Source organism: Loxodonta africana, chromosome 18 (assembly GCF_030014295.1).
Source record: "Loxodonta africana isolate mLoxAfr1 chromosome 18, mLoxAfr1.hap2, whole genome shotgun sequence".
Taxonomy (NCBI): Eukaryota; Metazoa; Chordata; class Mammalia; order Proboscidea; family Elephantidae; genus Loxodonta; species Loxodonta africana.
The window spans coordinates 37,344,448-37,362,050 of NC_087359.1; the positions used below are offsets into that span (position 1 = coordinate 37,344,448).

Genomic DNA, 17,603 nt, shown 5'->3' on the forward strand with positions numbered 1-17,603 from the left:
AAGCAACATCATGATAAATGGAGAAAAGATTAAGGTTGTCAAGGATTTCATTTTACTTGGAACCACAGTCTACACCCATGGAAGCAGCAGTCAAGAAGTCGAAAGACTAATTGCATTGGGTAAATCTGCTGCAAAAGACCTCTTTAAAGGGTTGAAAACCAAAGATGTCACCTTGAAGACTAAGGTGCACCTGACCCAAGCCATCGTATTTCCAGTTGCATCACATGCATGTGAAAGCTGGACAATGAAGAAGGAAGACCGAAGAAGAATTGATGCCTTTGAATTTTGTGGTGTTGGAGAAGAATATTGAGTATTCCATGGACTGCCAAAAGAACGAACAAATCTGTCTTGGAAGAAGTACAACCAGAATGCTGCTTAGAAGCGAGGACGGTGAGACTGTCTTGTATACTTTGGACATGTTGTCAGGAGGGATCAGTTCTTGGAGAAGGGCATCATGCTCGGTAAAGTACAGGGTCAGGGGAAAAGAGGAACACCCTCAACGAGATGGATTGTCACAGGGGCTTCAACGATAACCTCAAGCATAAAATGATTGTAAGGATGGTGCAGGACCGGGCGTGTTTCGTTCTGTAGTGCATGGGATCACTGTGAGTCAGGGTCGACTCAATGGCACCTGACAACCAACAACAACAACATTCTTTTTTTTTTTTTAATTTTTATTGTGCTTTAAGTGGAAGTTTACAAATCGAGTCAGCCTCATACAAAAATTTATATATACCTTGCTGTGTACTCCTAATTGCCCTCCCCCTAATGAGAGCACACTCCTTCCCTCCACTGTCTATTTTCGTGTCCATTCAGCCAGCTTCTGACTCCCTCTGCCCTCTCATCTCCCCTCCAAATAGGAGCTGCCCACGTAGTCTCATGTGTCTATTTGATCCAAGAAGCTCACTCTTCACCAGTATCATTTTCTGTCCCATAGTACAGTCCAGTCCCTGTCTGAAGAGTTGGCTTTGGGAATGGTTCATTTTTGGAGCTAACAGAAGGTATTGGGACCATGACCTCTGGGGTCCTTCAAGTCTCAGTCAGACCATTAAGTCGGGTCTTTTTATGAGAATTTGGGATCTGCATCCCATACCTCTCCTGTCAGGGCAGTCATCGGTTGTAGCCAGGCACCGTCTAGTTGTTCTGGTCTCAGGCTGATGTAGTCTCTGGTTTATGTGGTCCTTTCTGTCTCTTGGGCTGATAATTACCTTGCATCTTTGGTGTTCTTCATTTTCCTTTGCTCCAGGTGAGTTGAGACTCATTGATGCATCTTAGATGGCTGTTTGCTAACATTTAAGACCCCTGATGCCATTCCCCAAAGTGGGATGCAGAATGTTTTCTTAATAGATTTTATTATGCCAATTGACTTAGATGTCCCCTGAAACCATGGTCCCCAAATCCCCGCCCCTGCTACGCTGGCCTTCGAAGCATTCAATTTATTCAGGAAACTTCTTTGCTTTTAGTTTAGTCCAGTTGTGCTGATCTTGCCTGTGTTGTGAACAACAACATTCTTAATAAGGGCTGTTTACAACAGACAAGCTAAATGGAAAAGCCATTTCTAATAAAAAGATGAAAAGTTAGGAAAGTTATGAATATTGAAATACTGTAATTCAACATAATTTTGGAGATTTTTAGATAATATAAACCAAAAGCTGATGTATTAAAAGAGAAAAATCTTATTTGTAGCTGTGACTATATTGAATATTTGTAAATATCTGAAAAATCTTTGACTTTCACATTTTCCCAAGGTTCTCTGAGTCAAAGTTTACACAGTCATTCTTTGCTTTAAGAATGAAGTTCTGATCTTTTCAAATTTTAGTAGGCTGTACAAGTGATCTTATCTTCTGATAGTAAATATTAAACATATCTTAGAAGGCCATAAGTAGCCTTTGTGTTCAGCCTCATCAAACTCAACAATTATGCCAGCTACTATATAGCTGAGTAGAACATCTTTTTTTCTGAAATTGGTACCATTCTAGAATAATGGTTAAGTTACCATAATTATTTTAAGGCCTAGCAACCTCAGAATTGCTGATTAAGTGCCCTGTAGAGAGTGGTATTTATATGAAGAAACACTACCAGGTATTAACATTTTAAAGAGTGAAAAACAGGAGGGTGATATGAAATGGTGACACAAAGGCAAAGAGCTTTACTCCGTTTTCATATAAATTTAATCTTTCATTTTATAGCACTTAATAAAAATTTCTTATTAAAGCATTTCAGGATATACTCTAGGTTTTACAATAATTATTACACTCCCTAAGCTTTAAACATTTAAGGTTTTTGTGGCAGTTCAAGTTTTTTAGTTGTTTGATTTGTGAATGAGCTTGGTATATGTTTAACAGGCTAACCACCCCAAATAGGTAAATAATTTCATTCACTGGAATATTGAAATAAAGTATCTAATTTGAGGAAGCAGTGTAAATTGCGTGTGTGAGTAGATGTAAAATTAGACAATTTGGCAATAAATTCTTCAACATGGTGTAAATTTGGTATGTGGGCTTTATTAAAAAGTTTCATCTCTCCTCTTCCCCCTAAAATTCTACTATACTAATAATAAATAGTTTGTAATTAGTATTACATAATATGACACTAATCGAATTCGTTAATGATATTTTTAAAACTTTAATTTGTGTTTTGTTTGAATTTCAGATAATAACCCTTCCCAATACTTTGTATTTTGATTAGTATTCCACTTTTTGGAAATGGTCACTGTCAATATCTTGTTATGATTTCATGGCCTTGGAGATTTAAAACCAAGTAAAAGTGTAAACAGCCTTTCTTATTTAGTTATGAGTTTTATACCCACTTTTATTCCAAATAGAAAAGTTGAAAGTAGGTTTACCATGGAATGTGACTTATATAAAAGACATCTTAGGGGTTGACTTAATGAAAACAGACTAGCCAATTCCTCTTACGGAATTGTAACATAAAATTCCATCAGATAGTTTCCTTCTTTAAAGGGAACTTTGGGGGGGGGGTTAAATAATCTGTTACACCTTCCTTATAAGCTTTATTAATGTGAATACATTTGCTTTTTAAGAAAATAAATCAGTGATTTTTTTAGAGAAAGCTTCTTTCGGATTTGTTTTTATTGAGGCAGATTTTCACATAGCATAAAATTAACAATTTTAGTGACAAATCAGTGGCATTTAGTATACATTTACCCTGTTGTGCAACCACCACCTCTATCTAGTTCCAAAACATATTCGTCTGTCTAGCTCTAAAACATATTTATAACCCTGAAAGGAAACCCTGTACCAGTTAAGCAGGTGCTGCATATTCCCTCTCTCTGCAGCCTTTCAGATTTTTCCACTGTGTTCATATTGACTTCCCCAGTAATCTGTCATTCCCTTAAAAAAAAAGTATGCATGGTCCTCTTCATACATTCATGGATATCTGATTTTTTTTTAAAAAAATAACAACCATAAGCTTCTACTTAATTGAGTTTGGTGTGGGTCCCCCCACCCTCTGCAAGCATGATTACAGTAGGAATTTGATAGTTTCTTCGGTGATGACTCTGCTCCAAAGGTGTGAAATTTTACTTACAGTTACTTCCAGTACCAGCTTGAGGCACATAAGAAAATCAGTTTGATTTCTTCATAGACACACTTGGTTTTATAGTCATACCATATATTTGATTGGTTAGACTCCGAAGCTCTAGGCTCTGATATAAATAGACACTTTAAAAGGATCAGTTACAGAGTCAACGTTTTTCTGTTTTTTTGTGACTTGATTTGTAAAATGTAGAGTGGGATTATTGACTTACCATATTTCTCAATTTAGCAAATGACTACTAGATAATAGTTGTAAATCTTCTTTCTATTATGAAAGAAAGTATATGTACTCTCAAATAACTCATATTTTAACTACACCTGCTCCTCGCTTATTGACATGGTTAGGTTCCAAAGACCAGGTTGTTATACAAAAATGGAGGACGACCACATCAGATCACAAAATAGTATGAGGAACACACATGTCCCTCTGGACCTTAGAGGTGGAAAATTTAGGAGGGCACTGTATGTCCCACTGATCATGAAAGGTTTACCGCCAAACGTATGTTGTTAGTGCACAAAATAGTCGGATAGTAGATTTTTTTACTATTGTCATAAATGTGAAATATTTTATAATGAGTTGATAAGGGAGGAATAGGTATAAATTGATTTTACTCTTATACAAGAATATAATGCATATTTAGGCTACATTTTTATTAGTATTTAATAATTTATTGATTATAAGTGTTTCTTTAATGTTATCATGTTTCAAATGTTGAGGTATCTGTAAGAGTTTGTTTTATGTGCTGTTGCTGATCAAATCTTTACAGAATTATGGAGTCAGTGTTCTGTTTGGATTGAACTAGTTTCTTGTCTTAATGATACAGTAATTGGCTACATTTCTTTTCCTGTACATGAAGTTGTCTAAAAGAGCTAAAGATAAATGAAGTGTAATGTGGTGTGATTGGCAAAAAGTATGAACTCTGGATTAAGCCTAAATTTTTATTTATTGCTTGCCATTTACTAATTGTGTGACCTTGAACAAGTTAGTTTTTTCAGCCTCAGTTTTCTCATTTAAAAAAATGGAGACAGTACGTACCTTGAAGTGTACAAATATTTAAACACCATTTTTAAAACACCACACACAATAGCATGTGTCAGTTTCTTAATTCATTTCTTTCCTGTTTTTATCTTCACGTAATGATAATTTGAGACTAAGTTCATAAAGTTAAAGAATTTTCTAAGCAGTCGCCCTAACATGTCTGTCAAAAGGTTTAATTTAGGATTAGTCTGCCATTTATTTTAGTAGATACTATGTTCTCTCCAATGCCAGGAGAAGTATTTGAAAGAGGAAGGAATGATTTGAACATTGTAAATAGTCAGTTGAATCTAATATAATCTAATGTAGTATCTTGAGAACATATTTTCAATAACTTGTACTTAACATTTCCATAAAAGTGGTTTTCATTTATCTTCAATCACAGGTACAGGAACCTTAAAGATAGATTTTGTTGGAGAGCTGAATGACAAAATGAAGGGTTTCTATAGAAGTAAATATACTACCCCTTCTGGAGAGGTGCGCTATGCTGCTGTCACACAGTTTGAGGTAGGTATGGGGCATTTATCTCTAAAATACTGTAATTCTTAAATTAAGCATTGTGACAAAGGGTGGGCTTTGGTTGGGTAATTTTTATTTTATTATTTGGGGTGATTGTTTGAGGCTAGGTACTTTTAGCCATTATTGTAGTCACAGTTTTGGAGTTTTTTTTTTTTTTTTTAATTCAGCTAAGTTGTCTCCATCTATAGAAAGGAGATAATGACGGGCGCAGGTTGAGGAATAATTATATACAGTTGTTTGGACAGAATTTAGTTACCTGAATTGCTTTTATACTGTATACTGAGCAAGAATATAATTATTTTTAATTAGAATCACCCTCTTAGTATTTGACACCTGTGGCTTTTCCTACTAAGTTAATAATGGTAGTGTAATAGCATTCTTTTGCTTCTTCGACATTCCCTGTTTGTCTTGCTATATTACCTTTGTTTCTTTACTTTTCAGGTATTTGCAAGTTATAAAACTTGTTTCTAGTGTACTTTAAACCTAATTAGATTTATTTCTGTATTTTTCAATATGGATAACAGTTTAGTATGGGAAAAACTGATGGCATCCATGCTTATATTTCTGCGCATATCCATGTATTGTTTGTTTTGTATGGCCTGAAGTTTTAGATCAAGTTTACTACTTGATATGTCTTTCTTTCAAGGATTTTATTTTGTTTGCCTTCTGTTATAAAACATTATTTAAACTTAATTCTATGTTTAAATGATTCCAGTGCTCATTTCTGGTCCTTTTGAATACTTTATTCTGGAATGATTGCCTGGAGCATGTCTCCAAATCAATTTTTATTTTATTGGTGGTTGACTAGAGAGTCTTCAAAATTTTTTTTTTAGGGAGGGTACATGAATGATATATTTCCTGAATCTTTACATATCTGAAAACCTTTCATTTGCCTTTGTACATGATCAGTTTTACTAAGTGTATAGATTTATTGATGAAAAAAAGGAAAAAGAGCAGCCCCTGACATTTGGAAACTGTCCTGGCACCCACAGCTAACCCCTGTTGGATATAAACAGTCTCACAGAATACCACCCTCAGGCAAGGTTTCTCTGAGACTGTGATAAAGTAAGACAAAACAAAGCTACTTCATAATTTCTTCTAAGCATAGACAAAAACAAGGTCATTGTGCCACTCACAAAGTACCAAACATCCCCTCTCTTGATTAAAATGAGTAACTACTTTACCAATTAAAGCTTTAGCAACCTTGCTCAAGTCTGCCCTCCCTATAAAAAATAAGATTTATTGAGACATCCAATTGTAGAATTGCCCCCGCTTTCTGAGAACACTCTCTTGAGTGAATCCCTGCTTCCTTAGTCCTACCTCAAATCACCCAAACAAAATCCAAATTGAGTAATACGTTTCTTTCTTAACACTCTTACTTAGACACTCTGTGGTTCCCTATGATGTGTGTTCTCCCTTGCTACAATGAGTAATAAACCCAACTTGTTCAACTGCAGTTGAAGGGTTGTACAGTTGACTTAAAATTTTTCCCTTTGTATAGATATTGTTGAAATATCTTAGGCATCTCATTTTGTTAAGGAAGTAGTCATAGGCTAGAATGTTTTTTCTCCGTTTGTAGGTTATATATATATATATATATTTTTTTTTTTTTCCTTCTGGATGCTTGTAAAATTATTTATTTGACCTGGAAAATTACAGTTTTTTACCAGGTGTTCACTTTTCATTAATTTGCTTCGTACTTGGTGACTTCCTATTCATTTTCAGATTCAGGTCTGTCTTACAATGTAGCAGAGTTTTCCTCTAGCACATCTTCAGTGTACTGATCTCTTTTTCAGGACCATCAGTTAATACTAGATTTAGTTCTAGGGTCTGTCTCACCGATGTACCTTTGATTGCTTTCATCACTTTGTCCTTTGACTATTTTAGAAACTTTTGAATTTGTTTTCCATGTTATTCATTTCTGTAGCATAAACTCATTTCTCTCCTGCTTCTTCTGATTTAAAGTTTTCTGTGCTATTGTTTCTTTCCTTATGCTCTGCCTACTTTTCAGATGTCTTATTTATTCTTTGATAGACTTCATGATTTATTTTCTTTGTGCAAACAGGAATGTAAAATTTTTTTCTTGGAGACAACCTGTTTCAGAAATATGTGCTTCCTCTAGTTCTGCATATTTCGATACCTCCTTTCATGGTGCAGAATCTTGTCATTGGTTCCATTTTGTGATTTTGTTCTGTTTACCAAAGTTTCTTTTATTACTGGGAGTATTCAGCTGAATGATTAAATTTATTTTGCTTTAGCAAATGTTCACCCTTTTTTCATTTTTAAAGAATGAGGTCCCTTTAGGTAGATCAAGTGGTGATAGTTTTATGTACAGTATATAAAAATACCATTTAGTGAATGACCTGTTTGAATTAATAGAGTGTTTATCTTTATTCCCATTGCTGCCATTCCAGATAAAAAACAAAGCACGTTAAAGACTCTGAAAATATTTTTGTTTTTATTTAAAAAAAAAAAAAGCCAGGGAGGCAGCCTTTCCTATTTTCCCAGCTCTGAATTCCTACAACGTACTGTTGACTCTCCTGTCCCTGTATTGCGTGAGCATTATTGATGAAGCCATTTGTATTAAATTTGAGATGCTTTATAAAAACAAAAATAAGATTGTAAATGTTTCTAACAGTATAAATTAAGATCTTGAGCAGACTTGTTTCCTAGAGAATTGCTGGTGTGGTAATAATAGCAAGCACTGTATTTTGTTTGTTATCAGTTGCTCATTGCCTGGCAGAGTAGAAAGTATATATTTGAATAAGTGAAGGAGGGAGTGATAGAAAGAGAGAGATGGCTGTTGCTTCGTGAAATAGCTTGCTAGGTTAATTCAGTAATATTCTTATTTCGTGTTTTTTTCTTAAGGCTACTGATGCGCGGAGGGCTTTTCCTTGCTGGGATGAGCCTGCCATCAAAGCAACTTTTGATATTTCATTGGTTGTTCCTAAAGACAGAGTAGCTTTATCAAACATGGTATGTATGTGTTCGTAAGTATATTTAAAATTTTAATAAGCTTTTAGCATACTTAGTTTACTGCTTAAATGGAATAACATGAAACCACCTAGAACAGTGCTTGGTATATAACAGGAGCACAAATGTTAGTTTTCTTTGTTCTAATGAGCCTTATTTTTCTTTTTTCTTAAGTGCCTTATTCGGTAGGTGTCTTAGTTATCTGGCGCTGCTCTAACAGAAATAACACAGGTAGATGGCTTTAACAAAGAGAAATTTATTCTCTCACAGTTTAGGCGGTTGGAAGTCCGAATTCAGGGTGCCAGATCTTGAGGAAGTCTTCCTCTCTCTGTTGGCTCCGGGGGAAGGTCCTTGTCATCAATCTTTGCCTGGGTCTAGGAGTTTCTCAGCACAGGGCCCCGGGTCCAAAGGATGCGCTCTGCTCCCAGCTCTGCTTTCTTGGTGGTAGGAAGTCCCTCTCCTTTCTGCTCAGTTTTTTTATATCTCAAAAGAGATTGACTCAGGATACAACCTAATCCTGTAGATTGAGTCCTGCCTCATTAATTTCACAGCCTCTCAATGGCAATGGGTTTTTAATCCTGCCTCATTAACATGGAAACCCTGGTGGCATAGTGGTTAAGAGCTATGGCTGCTAACCAAAAGGTCGGCAGTCCAAATCCACCAGGCGCTCTGTGGAAACCCTATGGGGCAGTTCTACTTTGTCCTATAGGGTCGCCATGAGTCAGAATCGACTCGATGGCAACGGGTTTGGTTTTGTTTTCTCATTAACATCATAAAGGTGGGATTTACAACACATAGGAAATTCACATCAGATCATAAAATGGTGGACAGCCACACAACACTGGGAATCCTGGCCTAGCCAAGTTGACACACATTTTTAGAGAACATAGTTTAGCCCATAATAATAGGATTATCTACTTTTAATTTGGAGATCTAAATAAGTGATGAGTTTAATAGAATATCACCTGGAAAAAAAAGGTCTAACTTTCTTAGTAAATACCAAAAGATACAGACACGTAATGAAATGTATTTAGATTGTTGGCTGATTGTGTTTTTGGAATATGCTCTCTTCACCCATGTCATTGATCTCATTCATAAATAAACAGTCACTGCTTGAAGTGTATTGTCTAAAACTACCTTGTTTAAGAGAGAAAATAGCCAGTAGCCTGTAGTATGACTCTGGGAAACTTGAAAAAGCCTACTCCACCCCAAAATAACTGGCTCTTGCCTTCCTTTATGGGTGGAGAGAATTCCATGAGTAGAATGCTGTTCTTGTCTTCAATATTCTCAGAGAGGAAGCTATTGTATTAAACTGGAATATTCATTTGCACTTCAGAATGAATGAATTTATCAGATATGTTCTTGAGCAAGTCTTCCTTAGAAGAAAGAATAGAATAGAGCTTGAGGAAACTAAACCAAGAACCTGAATGGGGAAAAGAGGGAGAACATCAAAGAAAAATTGAGAATTCTAAAGGTAAAGTGTAGTCCCTGGGTGGTGCAAATGGTTAACATGCTCAGCTGTTAACCGGAAGGTTGGGGGTTGGAGTCTGCTTAGAAGTGCCTTGGAAGAAAGGCCTGGCAATTTACTTCCAAAAAATCAGCCTATGGAGCACAGTTGTACTCTGACACACATGAGGCAGAATCAGCTCGAAGGCAACTTTTTTATTTTTAAAGGTAAAGTCGTGGTTTCTTCATAGGTTTACTTAGAGCCAACCTTGGTACAGAGAATGCTCTAGATCTGGAAATCTGTTCTCTTTGAAATGGTGGATTCCACAGATACATTTTATTTTTATTAATAATTGTCTCCCATCCTTATTTCACTTGAAAAGTATTGAGGTCTTAACTTACAACACCCTACTACTATCTACCTGTTGCCTTTGAGTCGATTCTGACTTATAGCGACCCTATAGGACAGAGTAGAACTGCCCCACAGGGTTTTCAAGGAGCAGCTGGTGGATTTGAACTGCCAACCTTTTGGTTAGCAGCTGTGGCTCTTAACCACTGCACCACCAGAGCCTCTAGAACACCCTAATACCTGGCACATGATAGGCATTCAAGAAAAGTTGATTCCTTTTTTGAGTTCCTGGTAGGTTTAACACTTTAGCCGCCACCTCCTTATAGCATGAGTGCTTTATCAGATCACTTTGCTTCTTAAAAGGAAAGACCTTGATAGTGTAAAAGCACTGGATGAGTTGGGGTAGAGAATTAAGCAGTGGTAGAAGCAGAGGACAGGCAATCAAGCCTGCCGTCTTTCGGTTAGTGTTTGCTCGAAGGTATTTAATGTAACTGTTTTCCTTTTTTTTTCTTTTAAGAATGTAATTGACCGGAAACCATACCCTGATGATGAAAATTTAGTGGAAGTGAAGTTTGCCAGGACACCTGTCATGTCTACATACCTAGTGGCGTTTGTTGTGGGTGAATACGACTTTGTAGAAACAAGGTCAAAAGATGGTGTGTGTGTCCGTGTTTACACCCCTGTTGGCAAAGCAGAGCAAGGAAAATTTGCTTTAGAGGTAAATGTACTTGAAGAGGATTGTTCCAACAGTCCATAACTCCAGGTTGGGGAATTTACATTTCTGATTAATTATTAGTACAGTTACTTATAATTGAATCTAAAACTTGTTGTGCTACTTTGGTTTTATTCTTTAATAGAATTTTGGGAATACCGACCTTGGTGTTGCGTTAACATTTTACAAGATAATGATGTAAAAGAATATGAGTGGAATTTATTTATCCAGGAAATGGGTGGAAAAAGATATATTCTTCACACCAAGTTAGAAATGGCGTAAAGTTGAGCCAATATGTACAAAACCTTGGGCTAAGGTGGTCTTTGGAGATAGACTCCTGGGGATTGGTTTCTAGTAACTTGAGATATCTTGGCCTGCAACAGGATTCCTTTGTGAATTTCTGTGTGAATTACAATAAAATATTTATCAGATGGTACTTTTCTTTATGCTTTTATAGGTTGCTGCTAAAACCCTGCCTTTTTATAAGGACTACTTCAATGTTCCTTATCCTCTACCTAAAATTGATCTCATTGCTATTGCAGACTTTGCAGCTGGTAAAGTAAATTTCATTTTATTGCTGAATTGTAATAGCTTTTCTTGAATTTTTTGACTTTGAGGAATAAGTATGTATATATCAATAAATGTTTGTATTTATTTTATGAAGGTGCCATGGAGAACTGGGGCCTTGTTACTTATAGGTATGTTAATGATACATTCATTACCCTGCTTATCTTTTCAATCACTGATTTCATAAGGGCTTCACTCCTGATCACAGTTGAGCAGCTTCTACTTTGTGATCTGTTGTAAATTTTCCTTTCTATGTACATTTCAGGAATGCAGATGGACCCCCTCTGGTGCTACTATCTGAGGGTGTAAGATTTTAAAATGAGCATCTGGCCCAAGTAGAATTTTAGATACATTCTTGGCTGAGTTTCTAATTTTGGTGCCTTCTCTTCCTTCCAGTAGTTTCATAGTTATTTATCCTGCTTGAAGAACCCTCCCTACTTTCATATAATCTAGCCAAGTTTTTACATGTCTGTCACCACAGTATAAACATGTGGGTTGTATACTTTTTAAAGCAGGATCTGTAAACAAGTTTTTGCCTTCTACATTCAGTTGCCTTTTTAGATGAGCTAAGTTTTGGACAGCGTGTTTAGTGTCCTTTTTGGGATTGTGGAATGCATCTCTCTCCCCTTCCCTCTCCCTATTCCCCTTCTTTTAATGGGAGGACTGTCTTCTATCTCTAGCACAGTAATCTCTAATCCCTTAGACAAAGCTTTCTTAAAAATTCAGGCGTCTGTCCTATCAGCAAACATATAATTAAACTTGTGTCACATCTTCGATCTTTTGTTGTATGAATTTTATTGGAGTAGTCTTTAATCTTCCTGGAACTTTTTCTATCCTATATACTCTGAGGAAATGTTTTCTTGACATCTCTGAAGGCAGACTTCACTGTCTCATTTACAGTTTTGAATCTTCCCAACTTGTGCATGCAAGCTTTTATTGCAATACTTTTATTTTATTGTTTCAGTTTTTTTTTTTTTTTTAAATACAGGGAGACTGCATTGCTTATTGATCCAAAAAACTCCTGTTCTTCATCACGCCAGTGGGTTGCTCTGGTTGTAGGACATGAACTCGCCCATCAATGGTTTGGAAATCTTGTTACTATGGTATTTAATATTTTTAAGTGCTCAAATATATTTATCTTCATCCTGCAGCACATTATTTTGGCTACACAGTATTCCAGGTTTGGCTGGAGCGTTGTGCTAAAAATAATAGAAAAAATTTATTTTAAAAGGTCCATCTTGAAAAATGTTTATCAGAATCTCTGTTTTGGTCAAGAGCGTGTAGACAATCTTCATTTCACAGAAAATACTCCTTAAACTGACCTAGAATTTGCCTGCAAATGGGGAAAATAAGTCAAGATACTAATTTGGATGAGAGAAAGAGATTCCTCTTAGAGATGATTGACTTCATGCATTGAGATTTGAGGTTAACTGTAGTTTTTTAAATTCATACTTATTACGTACTGCACTAGTTGAAAAGTAAACTGATAAATAATAAACTGATCTTTGATTAGGTCAAAATGTTCTTTGAAAAAAACTAAAAACCAAACCCGCTGCCATCAAGTCAATTCCTGTAGCGACCGTATAGGGCAGAGTAGAACTGCCCCATAGGGTTCCCAAGGAGCAGCTGGTGTATTCAAACTGCTAACCTTTTAGGTTAGCAGCCAAGCTCTTAACCACTGTGCCACCAGGGCTCTAAAATGTTCATAGGAGTTAGTTTTTCCATTGCCTAAAATGTTAAATTGAAATTGGATAGAAATAAAAGCAAAAAAAACTGCAGAGCATCTAAGGTGAATTAAAAATTCCTTCTGTACCATTGAAACATTTGTTTATTAAAATGTTTGCAGTGAATGATCTCTGCCCTTCAGTCTAGACCTTTCACTCTTATTCTAAATAAATACTATCTTTGGAAGCCAACAATGTTAGAGCTTGAAAGCACAGGGCTTAATAAACAAAAGAACTGGAGATTTTGGGGCCAGCCAAATTACCTGGCAGAATTTTAGGCTGTCAAAAAGCAGAACCCAGCTTGGATATCAGTTAATTCCATATGTCACAGAAATAAACAAGAAAATAAGACATTTAACAATGTCTGAGAGAGTTTCTAAAGAAAGTCAACGCTTGAAAGTAAACTCCTTCCTTTTGCTTTGGATATTTAGGGGTGCAGAAGTGTTCCTTTCTCCTAAGCACCAAGTTTGCTACTTCCTACTAAACAATATTTTTGCTCAGCTTTGAGAAAATATTTATTTTTCATAATGTTAGTTTGAAACCACCAGCTATAAATTTTAGTAGGGGAAATGCACATTCTCATATTGCCTTTAAACAACCTTTTACTGGATTTGGGTAGCTATTCTAGGTATTAAGGCGCTTGGCTGCTAAAGGTTGGCGGTTCAAACCCACCCAGGGGCTCTGCAGGAAAAAGACTTGGTGATCTGCTCCCATAAAGATTATAGCCTAAAAAACCCTATGGGCAGTCCTCCGTCATGTGGAATTGCTATGAGTCGAAAATTGACTTGATAGCACCCAACAACAATAACAGCATTCTAGCTCTTAGGTGCCAGTTTTTTCATAAGCTGAAATTCCAAGGGCTTACAGATAGGCTAGGTTTAGCTTTGTACCAGCTTATCTTTGTGGAGACTACTAGTTGAATAGTATAAAGCACTTAGACACATAGCCACATTATCACTTAATATTGAAAATACTTGCTGTTTTCAGAATTTCAAGAAGCCATTTTGTTTTCACCATTGCATTAGTTCTTTAGCATCTGTGTTGCGTTCATGTATTGCTTTGTTTTCAGGAGATTTAATCGACTCTAATGAAAATTAGATTCAGATCTCTCTTTTTTTATAAAGTTTATTTTATCTCTGACCCAGTATGTTCTTTGTCCATTCTACTCGCTATAAATTCGTACTAACAGTTGAGAATTTTAGTTCCCTATAAATGTTTAAACACCGTTCATTACTGAACTACTTACTGCCACAACATTTCTAATAATTTCACATAATTCTTATATCAGCAGTACAGCTTTTCTATTTATCTAGAGACTTTAACCCATCAGTCAACAACGGCTTTTCCTAGTCATTGTGGAAATAGCCGCCACCTTTCCTTGCTTGACCCTGTTTTCTTTAAATTTTATACAGTGATATTTTTCATCTCTGCTCTTGCCAACATGTATTCACTCTCTTCCCCCCTTGCACATGTGAGTTTATTTTTTGTGTCCTCCTGCCCCCCATCTTTTCTGCCTTTGGTAGTAAAAAGTTAAACTTAGCAATGTTTTGGTAATGTCCCTCAGGCATAATTCTAATATTGCCAGTTGGCCTTTCTTGGCATCTCTTTTTAGGCTTCTCTTTTTTTCAGAGATGTGAGTTATTTACTAAACATTTTGAATTGAATTTTAGTTCATTAATTTGTTAGGTTTGGAGTATAGCGAGTTTTGGACACGTGAGTTTTTCAAACTAGTAGAATGACAAGCTTTTTTAAAGAAAACATATTTCTATCTTTTGTTTTTAGGAATGGTGGACTCATCTTTGGTTAAATGAAGGCTTTGCTTCCTGGATTGAATATCTGTGTGTAGACCACTGCTTCCCAGAGTATGATATCTGGACTCAGTTTGTTTCTGCTGATTATACCCGTGCCCAGGAGCTTGATGCCTTGGATAACAGCCATCCTATTGAAGTGAGCCATACTTACCAATAACTGGTCTTTGACTGCTCTCATTTTCAGTGGTATAGAGACACTCTGGACTCTGAAAAGAAGAGAAAATTACATGGGAGATTTCACTTTACTTGTTTTTATAGTTCATATTTCCAGTCTTGAAAAATCTAACAATACTAAGTTCTAATTAATGTTTCTTTTTAAGATAGGCATTATAAAAATTTGGTCTTTGTATAGGCAAGCACTATGTACCTATAAAAAACCTATAAGCATTCACTAAATACTTTTTTTATTGAGTGGTATGGGAAAATCATACCTGTTGGATAATAGGCTTAGAGGAACACTATGATTCCATTGTTTGTTTCAGGAAAGTTCTGAACATAGCCTTTTATTGTTATTATTGTTTGTTTTTTCAAAATTTTAATTCTCTTGACTTAGCCTATCCTTACTTTGGTTAGTTTGTATGTGTAAATTTTGTCTCCCAAGAGCTAGAGTTATAATCCTGTTTGGCATATTTGACAAGGTCTTATATAATTGCAAGCCAGTATAATTAGTGCAAGAAATCAAATGTTTTTCATCTCTCCCTTCCTTTCTCCCCTCGAGAATAAACAGATCCATAGTGACTTGTCTCCCAGCAGAGGTGAACCAGGACTGGAACCCAGGCCTTAGGAGATGATAGGGCTACTCAAACGTTATATATTCCACTTTACTAGGATTAGTTACTACATTTTTTTGAGTGTAGGATCTATGCATTCTAGTTGTAATTATGTAGTGATTAGGCATTATGAGTGAGCTAAGGGCAGAAAAGTATCTTATGAGTTAGAAGGGTTTTCCTAGAAAGCTTTTTGTGTAATTCAGTGTTGCAGGCTGTCTGCTTCCTGTCATAACCCTGAATCACACTGTCTGCCAGGTCAGTGTGGGCCATCCGTCTGAGGTTGACGAGATATTTGATGCAATATCATATAGCAAAGGTGCATCTGTCATCCGGATGCTGCATGACTACATTGGGGATAAGGTAAGAAAGTTATTTTTTAAAATCTTCCATTCTTTTATGGTGAAATTGTAGTGTTTTGCATACCATTTTATTCTAATTGGAATAAGTTCCTAGATAATTTTTCTAGAATCCAGAGGGACATTACCATGCTCTGGCTTGTCTTCTTTTCATTTCATATTGACTATAATGGTTCCTTAGATGAATGATGTGCAGGTATGTTTGGGGGTGGGGGATGGGAGACTGTATAAAATTTCAAAGCAGTGGTACAAGGTAAAGATGCATTCTTAAAAGGTAAGATGCATCAGATTTTTTTTTTTTTTGTACTTTAGATGGTTTACAGAGCAAACGAGTTTCTCATTAAACAATTAATACACATATTGTTTTGTGACATTGGTTGCCAACTCTACTACATACATGTCAACACTCCCGCCTTCTCGACCTTGAGTTCCCCCATTACCAACTTTCCTGACCCCTTCTGCCTTCTCATCCTTGCTCCTGGGCTGAAATGCCCATTTAGTCTCATTTTGTTTTATGGGCCTGTCTAATCTTTGGCTGGAAATACGTTTTTAAGTATGTCTGACCCTGAAGAAATTTGCTTTTGAGTACTAATTTGCAAATATGCTGTATAAATTCTGAGATCCGACTCTCCTGAAATTAAAAAATTATGTTTTCTCAGGACTTTAAGAAAGGAATGAACATGTACTTAATGAAGTTCCAACAAAAAAACGCTGCCACAGGTAATCTGTAATAGCTGGATTTGGGAATGAAGAGATAAAGAAAAATATTGACATTCTATCCAGAATGGGATTTTCTTCTTGTTCTAAATACTTAACTTCCCATGTGATGGATAGGAAATAAAGTTGACCTATTTGAAGCCATCTAGTAAACCATTGGATCAGGACCCGTTATCCTTTTGGTTGTCCTCCAGTATTCTACTCTCCATAGCTCAGTAGTTCACCACTTAGAGTCTAAGGAAGTTCTGTTTACCTTCTAGAGCTTGCTCTTTTTGGTAATTGGTTGGTTTTATTGTCTGAAATTGGTCATTTAAAATAGCTGTAGATTACTCATTTTTAGGAATGAACTCTTAAAACTAGAGAGTTTCAGTGTAGTAAAATTTTAAAATTTTTAATGTAAAGTGGTCTGCATTTGGATATCAGAATCAAAAGGAAAAATATGTCAGAGTTACTTGATTATGAAAAAGAGCTTGATTTGGAATTTTGACTTCTTTAGTGAACAAAAATATTGCAAAAGATAGGAAGGTTTGTGGTAGTTTATGTCTCATAGAAGGACAAAGGTGACAAGAGGCCTGAGCATGAGCTGTTCCTGGGGTTAGTGGCCTTTGAATTAAAAATACAGTATTTGCCTCTTTGTTCTGGCCAGTATATAACATTGACTGCTCCCCACACTCCCATCTGTAAGACCCCTCCCCCATAAATTTCCTCTTTAGTTTATGAAATGGAGATCTGTTATTTTCCTTAAAGCAGAGCTAGAGAAAATGTACTTGTGCAGATTTTCCAAGTCTTCTATATGTGCGTATGTGGGGAAGTCTGTGCTTGTTAACAGGTTTCTAATTCAGAAGGTCTGAGGTGGTGCCTTAGAGCCTGCATTTCCTACAAGTTCTTAGGTGAAGCAAAGCCAGTGCTCCCGCTTCATGGGCCACATTTTGAATAGCAAGGCATACCATTTCACATTTTTTTTGTATGTGAAAGGCAATTGGCAGTTCATATACATTTCAGTTACCGTCCATGGTCTTCATCCTCTTGCAGCACTTCCTGTGTCCTGTCTGTCCTCATTGGCCCT

The 17,603-nt window shown here is 36.2% G+C and overlaps 1 protein-coding gene across 3 annotated transcripts in view; it reads left to right on the forward strand.

Annotated features, from left to right (window-relative positions):
- The window catches only part of NPEPPS (aminopeptidase puromycin sensitive), a 107,681-nt gene that overhangs the window by 55,900 nt on the left and 34,178 nt on the right, over positions 1 to 17,603 (forward strand). For all 3 annotated transcript variants that reach the window (XM_064271158.1, XM_064271156.1, XM_064271157.1), the window contains 9 exons: positions 4,979 to 5,100; positions 7,981 to 8,088; positions 10,398 to 10,598; positions 11,050 to 11,146; positions 11,257 to 11,290; positions 12,148 to 12,262; positions 14,666 to 14,830; positions 15,720 to 15,824; positions 16,480 to 16,540. In XM_064271158.1, the coding sequence (XP_064127228.1) occupies positions 4,979 to 5,100; positions 7,981 to 8,088; positions 10,398 to 10,598; positions 11,050 to 11,146; positions 11,257 to 11,290; positions 12,148 to 12,262; positions 14,666 to 14,830; positions 15,720 to 15,824; positions 16,480 to 16,540 (1,008 nt within the window). The remainder of the gene's footprint in view (positions 1 to 4,978; positions 5,101 to 7,980; positions 8,089 to 10,397; positions 10,599 to 11,049; positions 11,147 to 11,256; positions 11,291 to 12,147; positions 12,263 to 14,665; positions 14,831 to 15,719; positions 15,825 to 16,479; positions 16,541 to 17,603) is intronic.